General features: G+C 48.6%; 1 protein-coding gene across 5 annotated transcripts in view; it reads left to right on the forward strand.

Moving 5' to 3' along the window:
* GTF2IRD1 (GTF2I repeat domain containing 1) overlaps window positions 1-11,683 on the forward strand; it is a 67,439-nt gene extending 55,756 nt beyond the window's left edge. For 3 of the 5 annotated variants that reach the window (XM_074922527.1, XM_074922528.1, XM_074922531.1), the window contains 6 exons: window positions 3,495-3,542; window positions 6,935-7,012; window positions 8,918-9,110; window positions 9,633-9,670; window positions 10,617-10,753; window positions 11,481-11,683. In XM_074922527.1, the coding sequence (XP_074778628.1) occupies window positions 3,495-3,542; window positions 6,935-7,012; window positions 8,918-9,110; window positions 9,633-9,670; window positions 10,617-10,753; window positions 11,481-11,555 (569 nt within the window). In that variant the 3' untranslated portion in view covers window positions 11,556-11,683. The remainder of the gene's footprint in view (window positions 1-3,494; window positions 3,543-6,934; window positions 7,013-8,917; window positions 9,111-9,632; window positions 9,671-10,616; window positions 10,754-11,480) is intronic. The other 2 variants (XM_074922530.1, XM_074922529.1) reach the window with 2 other exon arrangements.
* Window positions 11,684-21,153: the final 9,470 nt, after the last annotated feature.

A 21,153-nucleotide genomic window follows, 5' to 3' on the forward strand; every position in this document is an offset into this window, starting at 1 on the left:
GAAAATTACTTTTATATCGCAGAGGAGCATTATAATGAAAACAATAGTTACTCCCAAGCAGGATGACATTGCAAAGGCATCTAAAAGCTGGAAAGTCCAGGAGATGACTGTGTAAATATAAGGGAAATGACAGGTTTTGTGGATCATTTTGGCCAAAAATTACTTGAAAAGTACACAGACTAAGAAAAAAGGGAAATTTAACATAATTTTTAAAAAAAAAAAAAAAAGAAAAATCACTTTGGGTTGATTTTAGTTGCCTTTAGGTTAAATTACAGGGTTTAATTTGCTTTAAACAAGCTGTGCACTTCCTGCATTGCAAAGAGCATCCCAGACAACTGCAGGACTGCAGAGGACCGGCCTCCTTATCTCTTTCTTTTGGGGACACCCATTTTTTAAGTGCACAGAAACAGATAAAAGGACTTCAATATAATCTGAGCGCCACACACTCTTTTTTCTCAAGATAATCTGTAATTTCTCTGTCGAGATGGTATCTCGCCCCTAATGGGTCCCAGTGGGGGGGTGTGCCTTCAGGGATGCTGTTTGCAGAAGGTTGTTTTGGGGAAGGGGGTGGATTGAGGCTGCTTTTTGGAAAAAGAAAGTCAGTGGTGCTCCCCATTGCCCAAATGAGGTCACTGGCTGCGACTCCCTTCTGCAGTGTGGTTTTTCAGCCTTTCAAAGGTGGGATGATGGCCCTGGGGTCACCGGTGCCTCTGCCAGCACTTAACCCGCGTGGGTCCCAGTGGGGCTTCAACCCAGGAGCACAATCTTCCTGGCGTCCTGAGATTTTCCTTTTGATTTCCAGTTTCTTTTCTCCCTACCACTGGTCTCTGCTCTGTGAAACCCCTTTTTTGAAAGCAGAATGGTCTTTCAGCATTAAATCAGAAGTGAGTGAGCAGGGGTGAAGCTCCGGTGCTATAAACATGGCACTTATCCTTTCTTCTTTCCTGAGGCACAGAGATACAAAACAGGCTTAATTTGAGCCTTTGGAAAAAAAAAAAAAAATCAAGCATAAGTAATCTAGCACACACACAAAATCTTTCTGTATGTTAATTTTTATGTGCTTTGATTGAAAATGTACACCAGCTCCATCTGTCCTATTCCCCAAACTCCCTACCACCCTGATAGATTATTTCCCATACTCCAATTAATAAAGTAGGGCAGGCAGTGTTCTTTAATTAAAAAAAACACACATCCAAGCATCCTTTTTATATATATTTTTTCTAATCACAAGAGCACAATCCTCCTCAAGACTTTGATGAGATGTGCCTCGCATTGGAAACTCCTAGTAAGAAAAAAAGAAAAGAGGAAAGCGCTTGATGGAGCGGTGATGGGAGCTGAGGTGATGGGAGCTGGGCACATCTTGCTCCATCACAGGTTGCTTATTGAGGTCCATGCCCCTCTCCCTTCACCCCCCAGCCTTGATGTTTAACCCTTGCAGGAGCAGACAGGTTATTTTTCCTTCTGATCCACCTTCCTGTTATCCAGGGTGAATTATTTTTTAGTGTTCAGTGTTTCTAGTCTAAAGGTGAAAATTCAAGCAGGTACTGTGAATAGCTGTGGAGATTCAAAGCCTGTTTCTAAGCATCTCCACAATTCCAGTCAACTTTTTCTTTGCCATTTTTTTGTCTCCTTTTCCCTTTCACCTGTGTGTGTGGCATCCTCGCACTGACAAGAAGGCAGCACCATCACCCGGCTCATCCCAGCCCTCGTGTTTGCTTTGCTCTTGTCTCCCTCTCACTCCCCCCCAGACTCATATCCTGCCATGTCCTTCAGAAGCCCCAAACCCCCTCTTTTTCAGGGTGCTCATCACACGGCGAGATGGGTGCTGCTCCGTCCTGGCTGTGGTCTGGCACTTAGGGATGTGCTCCGTGCCCCGCAGCAGTGGCTGTGAGCCTGGTGGGATACCTCCCATCGTTAAGGCTGAGCAGCACATGTGGGCTACCAGGACAAGAAATTTTAATTATCTTTCTTAATCAGCATGATCTCATACCAGCACCTTGAAATCTTCACCTGAAGTGCTGCAAATGCGTTTGAGCTGCTGCCAACCAAATGAAATGCCACGCTGCCCTGCCTAAACCGTCTCTGGTCATATTGGAAAGATGCTGTTGTATGCTTTTCTTTCTTGCTGCCTGCCCGCACTCCTGCCTGCCTGCAGTCTGCCTGCGCTCCTGCCCATGCTTCTGCCTGCATTCCTCCTTGACAGGAGCTACACCAGGAACTCATTCCCTCTTGGCTTGGACTTTAGTTTGGCTTTCCCAGTGCTGGCATGACCCATCTCTTCCCCTTTGCATGGCATATTTGCCTAAACATTTTGCATGGCGGGTGGTGCCCACTGGGTGCCCACACAGGCAGGGTGTCACCCAGCAATTTGGGGGACCAGGTGACAGGCAGCATCACTTATTTTCTGGCTGGGTCCTGCTGCATACAGGCCAGGATTTGTCCGCCTGCAGCACCGGCAGTGCAGGGTCCAGCCCAGCACCCCGGCTCACCACAGGCTGCACCGCAACGCCGGTGCCTGCAGCTGCCCTGTGCAAAACCCCATGTTTTTCTGTTCCTTTGGTGCCACTGAACTGAACTGAAACACTCTCCCTGCACAGACGGTGGGGCTGGAGGCATGAGCAGAGCTCTTGTCTTCTGTGTGCTGCAGTGGCTGCTTTCCTGAGCCTGCTTGAAATGTTTGATGCATGTTTTGAGCTACTGCAGATTGCTTGTACCTCTGCTCAGCAAATTCGGACACCTCTGCTCTCTCCCCTCATCCCCTCCAGTTTGCTCCTGCCTGCGTGCTGCCATTCGGCAGTAAGAGCTTTCCTCGTGCCACAGCCTGCAGCCCCCGTCCTCTCCGCTGGCTCTCCCCACGGCTGCTTCGTTCCCCCTTTTGCCCATCATGCAAATCCTGTCCCTAGCCCTGTCCCTGCTGCTTTTCCCCAGGAAATTCATTTCTTTTTGATATCGCTCGTCACTTTGGAGTCAATGGCGAGCACCAGCCTCTCCTTAGGGATCCCTTTTTTTCCCATTTTCCCCCATTGCTGTAGAACTGACACAATTTCCCTGTTTGCTTTTCATCTGCTTTAACCTCAGATATTTTTTTCTCCTCCAGCACCGGTGCAGCCATGCAGCACAACTGCTGCTGCTTTGGCACATGCCATAAATGCTGCAATTCAGCTGCGTATCCCTGGCACGTGTGGACCTGGAGCTGCTCAGGAGTGCAGTGTAGCTCAGGGGATGCTCACAGGCTCAAGCACATCCCAAAATGGGTCCCTGGTGTGCGGTGGAGAGCCCAGCCTGCCCGCCCAGCGCACCAGGCAGTTATTTAGCTACCGAAACCATCTCTGTGCCAAGGGGCCTCAGGACCAGAGGAATTTTAAGCTGCTAGGGACAGTGTCATCCTGGGTTTTGCTTTGTTTGTGACCAAGAAACCAAGCTGCAGCACTCATGGCTCTCTTTTTCTTTCTCTCTCTTTTTTTTTTTTTGTCTTCTTTTAACTTGCGCTGTAGCCCCTAGACGGATAACATCATTGGAAAAAGCCTACGCTGCCTTGAATGGTACGTAGCTCAGTTGATGCATCGTAGATGGTAGCAGACAAGAAATGCACTTGCGTTTTAATATGGGAATGAAAATGTCTTAAACCCCCAAATTTCAGGTATTTCTTTTTCCTCTCTGCTCTGTTTCCCTGTGATACCAAGAACTGAATGATGCAGGATGTGTTTAACAGTATTTTATCATTGTTATGAATTCTCTCTGCATTTCTAAGCACCATTGCTACAGTTCCTGGGCACTGGTGCCGGTTCTGTGCCAGACAAACCAACCTGCCACATGATCCTCAGCTCATCCACGTGTCTGAGCAATTAATTTGTTAAAAAATCCACTTGCCATTCACAAGGAGAGCTTGCACAGATGTGGTTTGGGGTTTTTTTGTTTTGCTTTAACACATTCTTTGGGCCAGGGTTGGTGTGTAGTCATGTAGGCTCTGGGGATTTAACATATATACTAATTTACAGAAGTAAAGAAGAGCCCATCTGCCTGTATCTGTGGCAGGGCACAGCATATCTCTGGCAGATCCAGGCTTAGTCCCATCAGCTGGGATTCTGGCTGCATGTCTAGATGTTAATTGCCTGCTCCTGCAAGTTTATAGCTCTGCTTTGAAAACATGCATATGTTGAGCTAATTTGAACTGTATTTAAACCTGAGTTACTGTGGAATAGCCTCAGTAAAGTCAGTGGATTTATTCTGGGTTTACACAGGAGTGTAATTGAATTGCACCCACTAAAGCTGGAAGGGGGAAGAGGTGTGTATTTATCCTCTCAAGATCCAGGGCCACATCCTGACCGCTGTAAGCAGCCTACCCTGGCTGGGTGTTTCTTTCACTTTCAGGGATTGCCTGAAGAAGGGACCTGAGCCACTTGCCTGGTGGGATGTGTTGGGCAGTGGCTGTTGCCCTGATGAACTGGGCTTCATGCCAGGTGTTGGGATAACAGGAGGTTGTAACTCCAAGCAAGGTGGCTGGGTGGAGGACGTGTATCACCTGGAGCAGCACCCCAGGATGCTGGCAGCAGCATGGGGAGGAGGCAGGCTCTGCCTGGTACCCTGCCTGGCTGTGCCATGGCTTCACCCCTGAGATCTGGGCTCTGCATGTGGCATTGAAAACCCGTACAGGACCATTATTTATCCATGGGATACCTTGGATTTGGTTTTGTTGTGTTTTTTTAAAGTCACTAGAAGAATAGGTGCTGTTTGGAATCCTGCTGTTCAAAAGCAGACAGCTAAACCCTGTTTTTAATAACTACTGAATATGACTTGGCTTTTCTAAAAGAAGTGTCAAGCTCTGACAAGTCCTACTGGAAAAGAGAAAATGGTGCTTTAACAATGTGACCACTTGTATGTAAGTGCCTATGGAGAGAGTGGGGCTCCTCACTTCAGGCAAGGAGGATTGGAAAGAAAAAAGTCAATCAACTGGCTACTTTCTTTAAATTAAAGAAATAAAAATTTGATAGCACAGAGCTAAAGCAGCATGCATAAACCTGCTTTATGGGAAGGACTCTGCACATCCCAGGAGTGCCGGTGGCTTCCTTGAGTCAATTATTTCCCAAACCAGAATGTCTAAAGTCACAAGTAGATGGAGGTCCCTCCTGCCTGGAGCCGCTTGGGGACGGAGGGGCAGGTCCCCAGGAAGCAGCGCCGCTGGCCAGAGCCTCCTCTCTGGCTTCTCTGTTATGCATGCTCAGTTCCAGGTTTTTCATGGCATTTGTTTGTGTCCTTGGATGGGAATTTGGGAGTCCTGCCCACCACAAGGTGGGAAAAAAACCCCATGGGATCTTGTTTCTTCACTCAGGTCGCTCAGGGCATGAGCGGAAAGGAAAGAGCTGCTGTGTTTTTCAGTCCCAGAGAATTAAATGAGTGAGAACACTTAATTTTGGTGTTTCTTTGTCTGCTACCATCTACACATCCATATGGGTGTGTATATACAGCCCAGAAACTGAGCATCAGTGACAAGGAAGTTGCAGAGGGAGCCCGCAGGGTTTGCCCTCACCAGCCTGCCATGGCCTTGGGCGCAGCACTGCAAGGCAAGGTCTTGGTTCTTGAAATCAGAGCTCCTTGGCAGCATTTATTTGATTTTCTTCTATTTTATATATTTTTTTGCTCCATCCCTTTCAAGCTGCTTTGTTGCCATTTCTGGATTTGAGCAGGGCTTGGCCCCAAGGTTCCTTCACAGAAACTTCTCCCTTTTTTTTTTCCCTAGTTATATCCAGACAAAACTATTGTTTTCCAGGGGAAGGGGAGGCTTTTTTGAGGCTGTACCCTGCAGTAGCAGGGTGTGGAGATTTAAGGGTGCTAGCTTGCTCAGGGACCCTCAGCAGCAGGGTGGCTGAGGCATGTGATTTCTGCTGGGGGTGCCGAGCACTGGGCTCTGAGGCCCCATGCAGGGAGGCAGGGACTGGTGTCAGGTTTTCAGCTTGTGTTTAAAACAAAACTGCAAGCCATGTGTTTGCCTAAAGCCAAAATCATAATCATGTGATTGCTCAAAATCAGAATCAAAATCATACGATTGCTCAAATTCAAATTAAATAGCCGCAGACCAGGGGTAGAGGATGCTCGAGTCCCTCATGCTGCAGTTTGCAGCACTCACTTTGATGTTTTAAATAACCGTCCTGGATTTCCACCCCGTGGTGTGCCAGCCAGGGTGAAAATGCCTGCCTTGGGAGCAGTGAGGCTCATGGTGGTGATACCTGCTCTCTGGGAGGGCCCCCCCTGCCCAGCTGGCCCTGCGTTGCACTCCCCAGCTGGCTCAGGGCTGGGGGGGTGACCCTGGCGAGAGGCAGATAAGGTTCATTCAGTTGGTCCTTCATATCTGCAGGGTGAAAAAGCATCAAAGGGGCCCAGTACTGACCCCAGTCGTTTTTTCTGGAGCCCCCTGAGGATGCTGAATAGTTGGGGAAAAAATCTACTGACATAGGCACGTTGTTTGAAATGAGAGAACGGAGGGGAAGCTGTTTGGCACGATGAGGATAATTAAAAAAGCTAGTAAAGCCAAGCTGATTATATGGCATATTATAAAACAATACTGTACTTAGGAGCCCAGCTATAAAAGCGCTATCTCATTCCTTGATATCACTTGTGGGAGCATTCGTGGCACTGAGGGCCTGAGTCTCTGTAGCTTTGCATATTTTGCAGTCCTTTACAGCACCGCAAAGTGGATGTAAAATGCTCTCAGCCATGGCAGCGCGTGGCAAATGCAGATTTGGCAGCATTTTATAGCCACTTTGCATGGTTCTAAAAGGTGACGCGAGGTGCAGCCGCAGAGCAGCCACCTCTGAGGTGTCCCCACGCTGTGCTGGGGCAGAGGGACATGGTTGTGTGTTGTGAACAGTGGGGTGGAGTTTCCAGGGGCTCAGAAAGAAACAGGGTATGTTATTCCCTGTCCTTTTTTGCTTTGCAGATGAGGATGATGCCAACAGGCTCGGAGAAAAGGTGATTCTCCGAGAGCAAGTGAAAGAGCTTTTCAATGAAAAATACGGTGAGTCTCCCATCTGCACGCATCGCCAAGCGAGTTTGTTTTTGCTGACAGCAGCCATAGTTAAAATTAATTCGACTGAAGGCCTCTATTTATAGGCCGAGCGCACGGCAGCCTGCTGCAGCACAGGTTTCGTCCCACTGCTTCACGTTACAGCCTGTCCCCAGGGATGTTTCCAGTGTCTCGCTCCCGGCAGGTGGGACCATGACCTTCTTGTTGACAGCTCATCCTTGGCGAGGGGAGGGAGGATGGAAAAACGCAGCCAAGGAGCAGGATTTGTTCAGTCTGCTGTCAGCCTTTGATGCATTTTTAACGTGTTCTGAGCCGGCGTGAGCCACGATGTGTGTGCTGAGTGTGCCTGCCCTGCGCCAGCCTGCTGGCAGGCAGCCCCTGCCTGCTCTGCCTGCCAGGCTGGGAGCAAGGCTGGAGCTGCAGCCCGACATGGGGCACGGCTGGGGAAAAGCGTGCTGGAGCTGTGGTGGAAAAGGAGGTCAGGAGATTGAAGGAGATTTGAAAATGTAGTTTGCAGGCTCCTTGTGCTGCCTCGCAAACCCCTCCTTCCACCCGTCCTTGGGGAAAGGCGCAGCAGGAATAGCAGCTAGCTGGGGGGGTGGAAGAGCCAGCCACAGGGTGCACAGCCCTGAGCAGGGTCACTGCTCTTGGCTGTCCCCTCACCACCGTTTGGGTACAGCTTGAGTAAGTACTGAGCAGTTGCTTCTCAACCTGCGACTCCCCGGGGCTGTGCAGCTGGGCCATGGCAGCTCGGTGGCACCCCGCCGCTTCAGTGCGGTGGCTTGCCTCCCTCCCCAAAATAATTGCCTGAAGGAAAACAGCCAAAATGATAACAAAGCAGTGAGGAATATCATTCTCCTTTCTCAAGTCTTCCCTTGTCAAGGCTGCTCGCCCTCCCCACAAGCCCTTTTTATTTTGGGGTGCTGCTCGCAGCTGTCTGCTGCTTTGGGGGTGGGTTTTCCCTGTTGGAGGTGCCAGCATGCGGGTGCAGCTCCCCAGGAGGCTGGTGCCCATGCTCTGAGCATCCCCATCCACCCCAGCTCAGCAGCACTCGCCCCATGGCAGGGCTGAGCCCACAGCAGATCCCTGCATTCCCATGGTCCTGGAACTGTTTATGAAGCACAAGGTGCCAGAAGGGCTCCAGGGACAAACTCCCTGCAAGAAAAGCCAGAAATGTGGCTGAGGGGCAGCTCACACCTTCAGGTCTGCGGGCTGCAGAGACCTGAGGTGAGAGGAGGCTCTTACAACTGGGACCAGTGCAGGAGGGAGGGATGTTCACTGCTCCATGCTGTACAGGAACTAAAGGGGTACCTAGAGGGGTGGGCAGCAAGTTTAAATCACACAGATTTTTAATGCAGCAAGGAATTAAATTGTGGTATTTCAATGCCACAGAATATAGTGAAGGCTAAAGGGATAAAGTGATTCAAAAAATGGTCAGGAGCGATGTGTGATGATGAGTGATGGATGTGATCTCCACCCCAGTGACATCCAAACCTGCTGACAGCGGGAGGCAAGAGAAGACAGGCACATTTACCCCATTTTCCCCCTCTCCTGGGCTGTCCCCCACACTGCTGCTGCTGGCCCAGCCGTGGGCTGGTGCGAGAGTGACGATGGGTGTGCTCTGCACAGAGGAGAGGCAGGTGTGCAAGTGCTGGTCCTGTAAAACAGCCCTCACCTGAGAGTCCTGGCAGGATCCTAAATGCAGACTAACAGAGCAGGCAATAAATTGAGCAGGCAGATGTGAAATGGCTGGGTGTGATGTGGCTGCAGCAAAGATCAGGCATCACAGCAGCTGTGACTTCCCAAAGTCCTCCCAGGGCTCTTGGTCCTTTGTTGGTTGGATGCAGAGCCCTGTGGGGTAAAGCCAGTGCTTTGTCCTCTGCTCTGCTGTTACAGGAGAGGCTCTGGGCTTGAACCGGCCTGTCATGGTGCCCTATAAACTCATCAGGGACAGTCCTGACGCCGTGGAGGTTACCGGGCTGCCGGATGATATCCCTTTCAGAAACCCCAACACCTACGACATCCATCGGCTGGAGAAGATCCTGAAGGCACGGGAGAGCATCCGGATGGTGATTATAAACCAGCTCCAGTAAGTTCCCCCAGCTCTGCAACTTTCTGTTCATTAAGTGTTGCCCTTCCTTCTCCCCCTCACGGCTGGAGATAAGCGTTGCCCTTTCTTCTCCAGCCGTGAGGGGGTAAGTCACTGCGAGGCCACTAGAGCTGGGTCATACCACCGCATACCCACGGAGGACCCACTCCATCCCCAGCATCTGCTGTCCTGTGCCACAGGGACATGCTCAGCCATGGCTGGGCACGGCGAAGCGTAGGCAGGGGTGGTTTATCCCCTCTTCTTTGCAGAGTTTGTGATGATGGTGCTGGGAAGGAGCATGGCACAGGGGCAGATAACCGGACAGCTCAGAGACCCAGCTGAGATATTTCGGGTTGCTTCCCTCTGGGGAGCGGTGGGGAGGCTCCGTGTCCCATCCCCATGCAGAGGGGTGTCGGAGGAGACAGCTCGGGGTGGGGTCCTGGGCTGTGTCCCAGCACGAACAGGCATGTAAGGGAGAAATGACAGCAACCGCCTGCTCTCACTCCCTTGTCTCTCACACAGGCCGTTTGCTGAAATCTGCACTGAGGCCAAACAAACAGGTAAGCAGAGGGCTAAGAAATAACTGGCTTTCCCTGCCCTATGGCAGAGAGAATACATGGGCAAAATGGATGGGGACAGAAGGGCGTTCAGACCTCCTGCATCCCCAGGGAAGGTTGGGAAGAAGATCCTACCTGGAGAAAAAAACCTCGAGCTCAGCATCTGTTCAGGAACAAAACATCCTCTTAGATGTCTGCACTTCTGTGAGCTGAGGAGAGACTGGGCTGTTAGACTCAAACTTTCAGTGTATTCTGGAGGATATGATTATCCCTTTCCCATTAGCAATTTACTCACCGTGAGCAATTTATTCGCTGGTTAAAGCCCTTAATTTGAGCCATCATTTAGCAGTTTTGCTTCTAAGGAAATAGGTTTCTGTGATCACTGCGAATGCATTTCTCTCTCTGTCCCATCCTCCCCAATAAATCTCAGCCAGTTTTAATCAAATGTGTCAGAATTAGCAGCCCCAGAGATAATTAGGAACCTTTTAGTTTTATGAAAATAGGTGGCTAGGTAGAGGAGAGATCTGGCATGTAAGAGCATGCCTGAAACCTCACGTAAAAAGAGATGCATGAGAAACTTCATATATGCAGATATATACGGGTATATCATATATGCAGATATATATATATGGACATATTGTCATCACAGCTGGCACCTTCACAGCCCCAAAGCATCCACCACAGACTCAAGTCTGTAGGATATCAGGCTCTGTAAGTGCTGGAGTTTGGGGTTCATTTATTTGGGGGATTTTCTTTGCTGGTGCCTGAGGAACACTGGCAGCTCTGTATCAGGTCAGGGAGGCCAAGCCCATGTCACCAGCAGTGGCACAGCGGATCACCGCGGGGGGATGTTCAGCGGGGGGCAAGGTTGGAGCAGCAGGATGGGTCCCTGCATTTAGGGACCACTCACAGGGCTTGGACGCCTCATGCCTTCCCTCTCTCCCTGCAGAGAAAGACACCAGCATTCCCAAACGGAAGCGGAAGAGGATCTCCGAAGGGAACTCGGTATCTTCCTCTTCCTCATCTTCCTCTTCCTCTTCTTCCAATATGGAGTCTACATCATCAACAAATCAGATCTCACTTGTGGTAAAGCCTTCCAAATATTAGGGGGGTTACTGCCTACCTATCTTTCTGCTTCAGGATGCTGCTCTCCTTGAACCATCACCACCTCCCTCCGCCTGACAAACACTATAAAGTGTGACATAAAATGGCACGAGCAGGTTTGGCGAAGGAGGGGACAGCTGTGGGGCTGCCTTTTCCTGACAGGTTTGTCTGGAGGGGTCAGCAGAGTGAGGCGCCCTCCGCCCCTCGGGGGGATGCTCAGCATTAGCGGGAACCCCACGTGAGACAGGCTCGAGCAGATCCCTCAGCCCCTCCAGGTTAAAACACTGGTGCTGGTGGCAGCACCCGGCGGTTCCCTGTGATCTGAGCTGCACCGGGGATGCTGCTTCAGCTCCAGCTCTGTCCCAGGAGTGATGCAGAGCTCCAGCGTGCAGTGAAATTGCAAAAATAGGAAACAAAACAGGGAGGTGCATCCAACTGCTCTCCCTTAGGGCTTGGCTTTGGTTGTGAATGATACAAAATGCTTTTAAAAAATAATAATTAAAAAAAAGTGCAAGAGAAATATAAACTTAGAAGGTTGTTTTTGTCAGGTTTGCCAGTGGTGTTTTGGTTTGGGGTTGGTTGTTTTCTCTTATTTGGAAAGTGGGAGCAACAGCCCATGTCGGAACATGTCAGAGATTTGATGTATGCATGGTTTTGTGTTGTGTCCTAACAGAGACTTTTGCCTTCTTTTTCTCTCCCTCTCTTTCAGCAATGGCCCATGAACATGTACATGTTAGACTATGGTGGTCTAAACGTCCAGATCCCAGGACCTATTAACTATTAGACCTCAATACCGAATAAGAACCTCAAATGAAAGAATAAATAAATAAATGTAATTTATGTAAAAAGTGTATATTCCAATATGTATCAATGCCTTTTAGTTTTTCCAATGATTTTTACACTATATTCCTGCCATCAAGGCCTTTTTAAATAAAAATAAAAAGTGTTGCCTTGCTCTTAAAAGTACTTATTTTATTACGTATATTATTGATAAATAGCATTCATAGGTAAGAGTAAGTGCAGGATGGCACCCCTGGGCAGACCTTGTCATGCTTTGGTTGCTCAGTAAAATCCTTCATGTCACCAGTGCTTGAAACCAAGAGGTTTGACATGTTTTAATGCTTCATATAATTTAGATCAAAGGCATAAAAATTTACGTACAGAGCTATAGGAGGAGTGGTACCGAACTGCAGCAGTGACAGACGAGGGAATCAGCCCTTATGATCATGCATGAGAGATCTGTGCCCACGAGTCCCGTTGGCTCTGGAGCAGAAGCGGGTTTGGATGAAGCAGGAGGGAGGTGTCAGGCCCCCCAAGGAGCGAGATGCCCCCCAGGCCCTCTCGTGTCTGGCCTCCTGCCGCCCCAGACTTGGGAAGGCACAGAAGGAATTTTGGTTGCGTGCATTTAACCGGCTTCTGAACCAGGAAAAGATTTTCATTGGGTGAAGTCCTTTGCTATTTATGATTTTCTAAGGTGCTTTCTGGGGGGGAAAGCTCCCACAGTAAGTACAAGCTGATCTCACTGATGCTCCACAGGTTCCATAACGCTCGACCAAAAGCTGCGAGTGGTGTTGCTGAGAGCATCCAGGGGAGTCCTTGGGCTCCTCCACATGCCCTGGGCCGCTTCACCCCATATAAGAAGCAACCCAGTAAACTGAGAGATATTATTTGATATCTGTGCAATTTAATTCCATTCCACTCCTGGAGTCTGGCAGCAGAAGCTAACGGCGCTGACCGGTTACTAACCACTGCACATATTTAACTCGTGCTTTGTGTCTGCTGAGAGCCATGCAAGGGTGAGATGTGGCGGGTGGCGTAAAAAGCCAACGAGAAGAAACCTCTCAGCTTGTCTGTAGGTAAATGCAGCCCAGTAGGACCCACCAGTGAAGGAAGATGCCCCGGGGCTCATAGCTTTGGTGTCCTCCCAAGCAGCAACATGCAGCATCCCTGTGGGGTCACCATTGCCGGGAGTCCCTCCAGGCTGCAGGATGGGTCACAGCCCTTTCACAGAGCAAACCTGCCCCGAAAGCACTGGCCATAGTCTGCTGGAGGGTGGATGGTAGCAGACACAGGATCCAAGTCACTCGTGACAGCTTTTCTGAATGCAATGTGCTGCTTTATTTGTTTTATGGGTTTTTGGTCTGCTCGAGTCCTTGTTTTCAGGCCATGGGAGCGTTTTGATGGTGGGTAGAAGTGTTTCAAGGCAGCTGCGATTTTATTTCCTGGCTCTGGACTTGCATTTGCTGTGCAAAGTTAGATGCAAATGATCACATGAGATAATAAAAGCCCAAACAAATGTAGGAGACGGCACAAAGGCAGCAGCCAAAAGAAGGGCAAAGATCTGTATCAGTGACCCCAATTAGAAATACAGTTTGACATCTGAGCGGTTGGCATCAAAATCTGAAGTCTTTCATGTATCTGCCTGATGCTCAAACCTGTGGCATCTCCAATTAGGAAACAAAGAAACAAGATTCAGAGGTAAAAATACAATTTTCTCTTCCCAAATGTCTGAAAGGGACTTATTCACAGATCAAACCCCACCGAGTAGGTGTCTCCTAAGAGGGCACACTCATTATATTTTGAATTTTCTTTTTTTTGCCATTAAAATATAAAGGTCTGGTGCCGTAGCATCGAAGGCAGCAGCGTGGTTCAGTAATGAGCGGAGACGTTTGAGGCTGCCCCAGGTCTGCTGCTGGTCCGGGCATCCCCCGAAGGCGCCGGTGGTGGGGGGAGGCTGCTCGCAGGCTGTAGGTCTGGAGCACTGCACCCTGCACGGGGCCCTAATTACTGCTGCTGAAAGGCAGGGGTGAACGCAGGCAGTGGAGTTAAATTAGGGCATAGGAGCTACACTGGGGACTAATGATTTAGTTCAGAAAGCCAAATGCAATTGTAAAGGCTGTAAATGGAGGGGGGGAATGGAAGCCGAGCAAGGAGGCAGCGTAGGGTTGTTTCCCCGCTCTGCCTCTTCCCTCTCCCCCAGCCGGCAGCCCCGGCTCGGAGCCTGGTTACCAAGATGGGGCAGGGGAAGGCTGGCTGTGCCCGTTACTGCACAGGCTGAGCCAAAGCTCGGGGCTCGGGTTTTCTTCCCTCGATTTCCTGATCCATTAATTGGAGCTCCACGTGACCCAGCCCCGGTCACCAAAGGGCAGCTCCTGCCCTGTCCCGTCTGCTTGGCTGTGAAGTTCTGTGGCTGCCCCGCACCTCCGGTATCCCTGGTTTTGAGGCTGCTGGCTTCTGGTAATAGATATATTTTGGGAAGTGAAGCGCAGTAATTCCCACAGTAATTTCAGAGAGTTTCAGGGCCACAACATCTACTTTTCATTCTCCCTGGCTGAGGTGGGAAACTTCTGCCCTCGCTGCCTGCATTTGCTCGTGACCCAGAAGCGCTGACCCTTCCCAATTTGGAAAAATGACAGATATTGCTTTATTACTGTTTTCCCTCAGCTGTAATTCTCACATCTTCCCTAATCTCAATCCTGCAGTTTCAGGGTATTTTTATACCCAGTTTTTGTGTGTAACGTGATTATCTGCTGAATGGAATCCGCTCCATTACAATTAGATGAGTGAAGATGCAGATCTTAACACTTGAGCCACGTTCCTCATTTATTACTTTTCAAAGACTTGGGGGGGGGGGGGTTGTTTATGTGTTTACAAATCCAATAACAATCCTCATTAAGAGTTGTAAAATATGAAGCCATTTTGATCCCAGGCAGATGGCAGCTAAATGAAGTTTAATTAAAGAATGAGAGCTTTGATTCAAATCATTTTTTAAAAATATAGCGCTCCGAGATGCTAGAGAACAGCATAAACAGCATCTGGGCTTTTATTCAGAAGCCCGAATGCATTTGTGAGGAAACACTTTGCAAACCCTTTCGGAGCAATCATGGGTTGTGGTCGACGGGCTGGCTGGGTGCATGCAGAAACCTCCTTCTCCTGATGCCACAGCAAGGCTAGGAAACAAATAATGCAGCCAAGCGCGAGGTCTTGCTTCCTTCTTTGGGTGTTTTTTTTATTTTTATTTTTTAAGAGTTCAGATGATGCCAAAACAAGACTTGATTTGAGATACAAATCAAGTTCCAGGCTGTTTTCCAGCAGTCCTTACACCACATCCCTCCCCGCAGTCACTAGCTCCAACCACGCAGCGCACGAAGCAGTACATCTGGTGTACACAGTAGACCTTTGTAGCCCATAGGCCCATAGCACATTGCCTGTCAAAGGCTAAAGCCGCTGAAATGGAGGCTGAGCTGTCGTGGGAGGCTCCATCCTGGGGGTGCCAAGGTTTGACTGCCCCAGGAGCTCCGGGGCGGCTCCGGCCAGGACTCAGCACTTTCCTGAAGGTCACCGCCGGGTGCTCGCCCGGCTGCAGTGGGATTTAAAGCCCACTGCATGCTGGTGCCCAGGAGGGTGCAAGGGGAAGGACAGCCTGGAGGATGCTTTTCCATACCAAAATTTTCTGCGGTCCCAAGTGAGAAGCGGACACAGATTTCTGTGAGGGTTCTTTCTCTGGCAGAGCCAACGCCCGAAGTCTTTCCAGGAGCAGCAACTACTCAACAACACAATGACTTTTATTTATTTCATGTATCTACAAGTTGTGTGACCTTCAGCCATGGTTTTCCTTCTCCCAGCACTGCCAGAGGACCACGCCGTGCTCAAACCACACAGGGCATTCAGTGCTTTGTGTCTCCCATATAACTTGTATATAACATACAACTTGTGTTTTGCCATTTCTTGGATTATTTTCTCCAGTGCATGGCTCAAACACCGTTCAGTTTAAACTTGAAATCCTATTGATTAGGATTACCTAATAGAGAAAGAAACCCCACTGACGTGCCTATGCTGCTGTATGGGAGAGCTGGTGGGCAGCGGTAATGCTGGAGGCTCCAGGGTCAATCGGGGGGATGGAGCTGCGGTACTGTAATTCATGAAGACACTGCCAGTGAAGTATCTAAGTCTTTTGTTTAATGAATGTATTACACAGCTGTCTCAGACTCAGATTAACAGGTCCATGGGGTATAAAGGCAGACTAATGTAGCTGAACTGAACTGGCACGCTCTCATGCGAAGATTAACGTCTTTTCATGAGCGGGGTTTTTTTGAGAGGTGATGTTTAAGTGGCATGAATCTCTGGGAGCCATCATTAAAGTTATTTATTAATTTTTTCCCCAATAAGACTATGAAATGGACACTCCTAGAAGGGACAGACGGAATCCCCAGCAAGACCATACATCTTGCTAAAATGGCTTCATAGTCCTCATGGCAGGGCTGGGATTTCATTGCTGCCTGTGGGATTTGGAGACGGGGGGCTGCGGCACATCCACTGCCACTGGCAGGCTCAGGGAGGAGGCAGCTCGGCTGCTTCTCCCTGTTCTTCTAATTGCAAATGGTGGCAGAGAAGACTGATGGATGTCTCCCCTGGTAGCAGCTGTGTGGTCACAGGAGGGTAACAAGGCTCCTCGTTAACCTGCACATTAATACCTCTCTGAGAAGGGCCTGGGCAGGAGCTTTTTAAGGGAGAAAGGGAGGAGAGGAAGGGTGCTGGGAATGGTTCATTAAGGATCAGGGAGGCATCTGTGTGACTCTGTGCCAAAGCATGCTGCAGAAATTTGTGTGGGTTTAAGGGGAGGCTGGAGAAATAACTTGGAAGCAAGATCTGTTGAGGGCCACCAAGCTAGCAAGCCCCAGTGGGTGTGGGAACCTCCCCAAAATAGCTAGGGTCTGGGTGAGTACTTGGAGGAAGCATTGCTTGTGCTTGTCCTGTTCCCTTCTTGGGCCACTGTGCACAGCCACAGTAGTGCCCACCTGCGCTGCAACTCAGCCCCACAGCCTGGGCAAGCGTGAGCCTGCCTGTGTGACCCGGGGCTGGCTCTGGGCCAGTGCTCTGGGTGGGGAGGCACATTTCTTGGAGACTTCCTGCTCTTCTTCTTGGTCCCCTGAACACACAGCTCTGAGGGTATGTGCAGATCTCCCCTGCAATTTGGTTCCTGGGGTTTGGAAGAGCCGGGAGGGTCACAGGTGACCTGTGCTGGGGAAAGCAATGAGGACTCCCCTGGTCATGCCCCTTGGCTCTGGTTTGGTGTTGGTCCTGCTGGACCCAAGCCTAGATGTCTGAGCTGGTTTGGACCACCCAGGCTTGTTCTCTTGGGTCTTGCGTTGTGTGAACACCAAGGAATTCCTTGTGGCACCTGCATGGGTGTGTGCCCAGGTGTAATCCAGCATCACCCATCAGTGAGGTGCTGCTGTGTCCAGGGCATGGCCCCCCTGGGAAAGCCCCTAGAAGTGGCTGCAGTTGAATGTCCTGTGATGACAATCTCTCCTCCTGTCCCACTTCAAAGTTTTCTCTGAAACACCTTCCCCATTTCTCTGACTAAATCAACACAACTTATTTCCAAACAGATGTGGAGAACCATGAATAGAACCACCCCTGCCGCATGTAGCACCATCACTGCTGTGCTACATGGTGGCACAGGATTACCTTTCTGTTATAAAGGTACTGCATTGGCTTGATAGCCTGGAAACCTCCAGCTTTAGGATAGACCCTGGCAGTGCTGTTTTCAGTCTGTGGAGAGCCGACTGCAGACTCAAGGCCTTATAAAGGATTATAAAATCCTCGAGAAAGAGGTGCATCTGACTTGTCTAGGGGAGTGAGCTTCCTCACAGTTGCTCTACTGATATTAATGGCTCATTTTAAGCTGCTGGTTATGTTGCTGATGTCGGCATCAGTAAATCTGTCTTCTTTTGCAACCAGAACAAAAAAAGACCATCTTCTTCATCCCCAAATGTCAATAGACCTGAGTGCAGAATAACTGGAGGTAAGGATGCAATAGGCTGATTACGTTTAGAAGCACTAATAGATCTGCGGGTGTATAAGTGATAGCGACAGCCAACAGTGTTGAGCCAAAAATAAATAAGATGGCCTGGTGTTTGCCTCGGGAAGCCTCTGCAGAGGATGGCACTGGTGTGTAAGAGAGCTCCTGCAGAGTGCTGCCAGGCACCTCCCCAGGAACATCACTGCTCTGGGAAGGACGATGATGGATCACAGAATCATTCAGGTTGGAAAAGACCCTTTGGATCATTGAGTCCAACCCTACTCTACAAAGTTCTCCCCTACACCACATCCCCCAACATCTCATCCAAACGGCCCTTAAACACCCCCAGGGATGGGGACTCCCCCCCTCCCTGGGCAGCCTATTCCACTCTCTGACCACTCTTTCTGTGCAAAAAATTTTTCCTAATGTCCAGTCTGAACCTCCCCTGATGCAGACAAACATGCTCTCCCTCGGTGAGGAATGGTAAATGATCAGTTTGGACAAAAAATACCCAGGTCTGCAGTTGAGGAAAACTGCATCTAGCTTTGACTTCTCACCACCAAGCTGATCAGGGCAGAGTGCTCCCATGCTCCCTGGGCTCCCTGCTAGGAACACTGGGCTGCCCCTTGCTGCTCCATTTTAAACCCCTTCACTGCCACTTTCAGGTGGCTTTAGCCCCTTGGGAGAAGTTGTGCTGTGCCCCGGGCAGGTGAGTAGATCCAGGCGACAGGCAGGTTTACAGCAGCCCTACTGAAGGGCTCCTAACCCTAGCAGATGATCCCCATCACAGCCAGCCTGTGGCCACCTCCTCACTGCCACTGTGCCCGGTCACCCCCCGCATGGCTGGTACAGGCAGGACCCCATAAGGGGAAGGGATGGACAGTGTGTAGGAAGGTCAGACTGGAACCATAACCTGAACACAGGCAATTCCCTAAAACATTCATTGGTTTTGTTGATTTTTTTTTTTAATTTTTGTATAAAGACTTTTTTACAGTTTAGCTGCCAATTAAATAGTTCTGCAATGTAAAGCATAAATGCTCCCAAACTCCTTTCTTCTAGAAACATAGGTTGAGTAGAAATGTCTGTTGTATTTTATTACAAACAAGTACAAGAATCCCTTTTCAGCCTTTAGTGTTGTGGGTATTTGTATCAAATACATAGGTGCCCAAATTGCTGGTCTGTTTGTCAATGGCCTGATCCGTAATTACACTGGCAAAGATTTCTTAGTGAGGAGTATGAAGAGGGAAGAAAAACCAAACCAAAAAACCCCAAACCCCCTCTCTTGGATGATAAAGCATTGTTGGCAAACTCCCAAACTAATTTTCTCTTAATAGCAAAAAAATAATTTAAGTTTATCTGGCGGATTGGCTGAATGTATGAGGCACAAGCGCTGCTGGCTTCTGCATTACTTGAAGATCTTTTATATAGCTGAATTAATTTGCACTGTGCCTGCACTAGATCTGAACTATTGGGTTTTGTGTTTGCCCACTTTGTCCCTTCTGCTGCCTGGGACTCCTTGCAGCACCGTCCCGAGCCTGGCGCTGGGCTGGAGCAGGCCCAGGAGCGCGTGGCGGGATGCTGGCACGGCTCCCACTCTGCCATCTTGTGCACAACCGACTCGGCTTTCATTTTAAAAATGCTCAGTCCTTGGCTGGTATGGCTGGGAGGAAAATTTTCAGAAGTACAAGCTGATGCAGCAGTGTCTGTACAACCCTGCAAGTGCAGGAACCATTTTGAGATGTGAATAATTACGCGGAGCTGCAGATACTTCTAACGTCCCCATTAACTACTGTGCTCATCGAAGCACCTTACTGCACAGATTTTCCCGGTATTTTCAAAGCGGCAACTTTTGTGCTACAAGTAGATGCGTTTAGGGGTTTCCATGACCTATTGCTGGGACCTGCAATTTTGGAAAGCATGTTAAGTTGGGTTTTTTTTAAATCCTGTTCTCTGGAAAAATGCATATTTACTGTCCCTGTAATCATCTGTTAGAAAAGGTGAAATATTTTTAAATGCTTTCTTCATCTTTTGAAGAGTTACAGTATGCAAACCATTGCAGAATTCCTGCGTGCTCTATAGACTTCATATTGTTATTAAAAAAGATGTTAATAGAAAGATCTTTAAGATCATGACTCTGGGAGGACATGGAGGGGAGAGCCAAGACATTCTAGTACATCCTTCCTTGCTAAACTTCCCAGAACATCCCTAATTGAGGGCAGAGGAGTAAATGATAGGAGAAAATGGTGCCTGTGTTTTACAAGCCAAATCTTTGTACTGCCCATGTGTTCAGCAGCCTCATGATGTGCACCATGTTCAAAGGAAAAATATAGGATGTCCTTATTTACTATTTAACAGCGAAAAAGTTTAGTGAAAGTAAACTACAGAGAAATGTAGACAACTGGAGCAAAGGCAAATTGTTAAAGGAGCATGAAATAAGCTTATCTGGAGCCATGTGCTGGAAAAATGTGGATTCCTATATTCTTGTTCTGGTCCATCATCACTACTGTTCTCTGATACAAAGAACACGTTGCTGCTCCTGGGCTGTAGTGGAGCTATTCTGGTTTGAGAGTTGCAATTAAAGCGTAAATTGGGAGAAGGAAAGAGATTCTATTTACGTGTAAAAGAAACAGTGCACAGTGAGGAACTATGAACTCCATGCTCTGAGGATCTGACAGATTTGCACAAAGCTTCCAAACACTGCAATCTGACTTCTGCACAAAACATAAAAGACAATATAACTGCGTTGTTTTTTCCTTAGAAGTTGGGGCTTCCTCCTTCCTTTCCCTCCGCACTTCCCTCTATTCAGAGGTTATATATGTGAATCCTGGAACTAAACCACTTTGAGAAAGAGATGGCAAGACACCAAGTCTGGTAAACTGAGGCACGTAACCTGTGCTGGACAAAGATAAGGCAGTACCGGAGGGGAAGAGCTGAGACTGGATCTGAACCCTCCAAGCGTGAAGATTTTTCAGGGGTTTTGAAGTTTTACCACCTGGAAAAGCAGGTTTATGGTGATCAGTGTAAGACTAGTTGGTTCCTACTCGCCCTCATCCCTTCACAAATTTTTAAGGACTCAAATAATTTCAACAGGCGTATGCTAAGGTTTTCAGACTCTCAGATGTTAGATGGCAGTTGTTGAGGATATTTAGATTTACCCATAGAAACTTCAAGGGTGAGTTGACTGAAATCCCCTATGCTACACTTAGCTTGAGGTTAAATTTGTAACTGCTTGCATGTAGTGAAACAAAGCCTTCTGATAAAGACAGCCTAGTTCTTGTGAGTGCTAAAGAGAATAATGTAAGGGGGGATGAAACAGAATAATTCCCCTAACTAATGAGTAAGTAAAAAATAAATTGTATGTATTGGTTTCAATTTCTTTTCAGAAGAAGACTATGAGCTTGAAATGGAATTTCTCTCTTTTTTTTTTTTTTAAATGATGATAAAAATAACTGTGTATTCAACTCCTCTCTTCCAACGTTTTTGGTTTTACAGTCTGGCTCCCTTGTTTAAGAAAATGTTTTCCTTGCCTTGTAGCCACGCGAAAATCTTTTTTCAATCTGTAGTGGAAGCCCAGCTG

Source organism: Athene noctua, chromosome 19 (assembly GCF_965140245.1).
Source record: "Athene noctua chromosome 19, bAthNoc1.hap1.1, whole genome shotgun sequence".
Classification (NCBI taxonomy): Eukaryota; Metazoa; Chordata; class Aves; order Strigiformes; family Strigidae; genus Athene; species Athene noctua.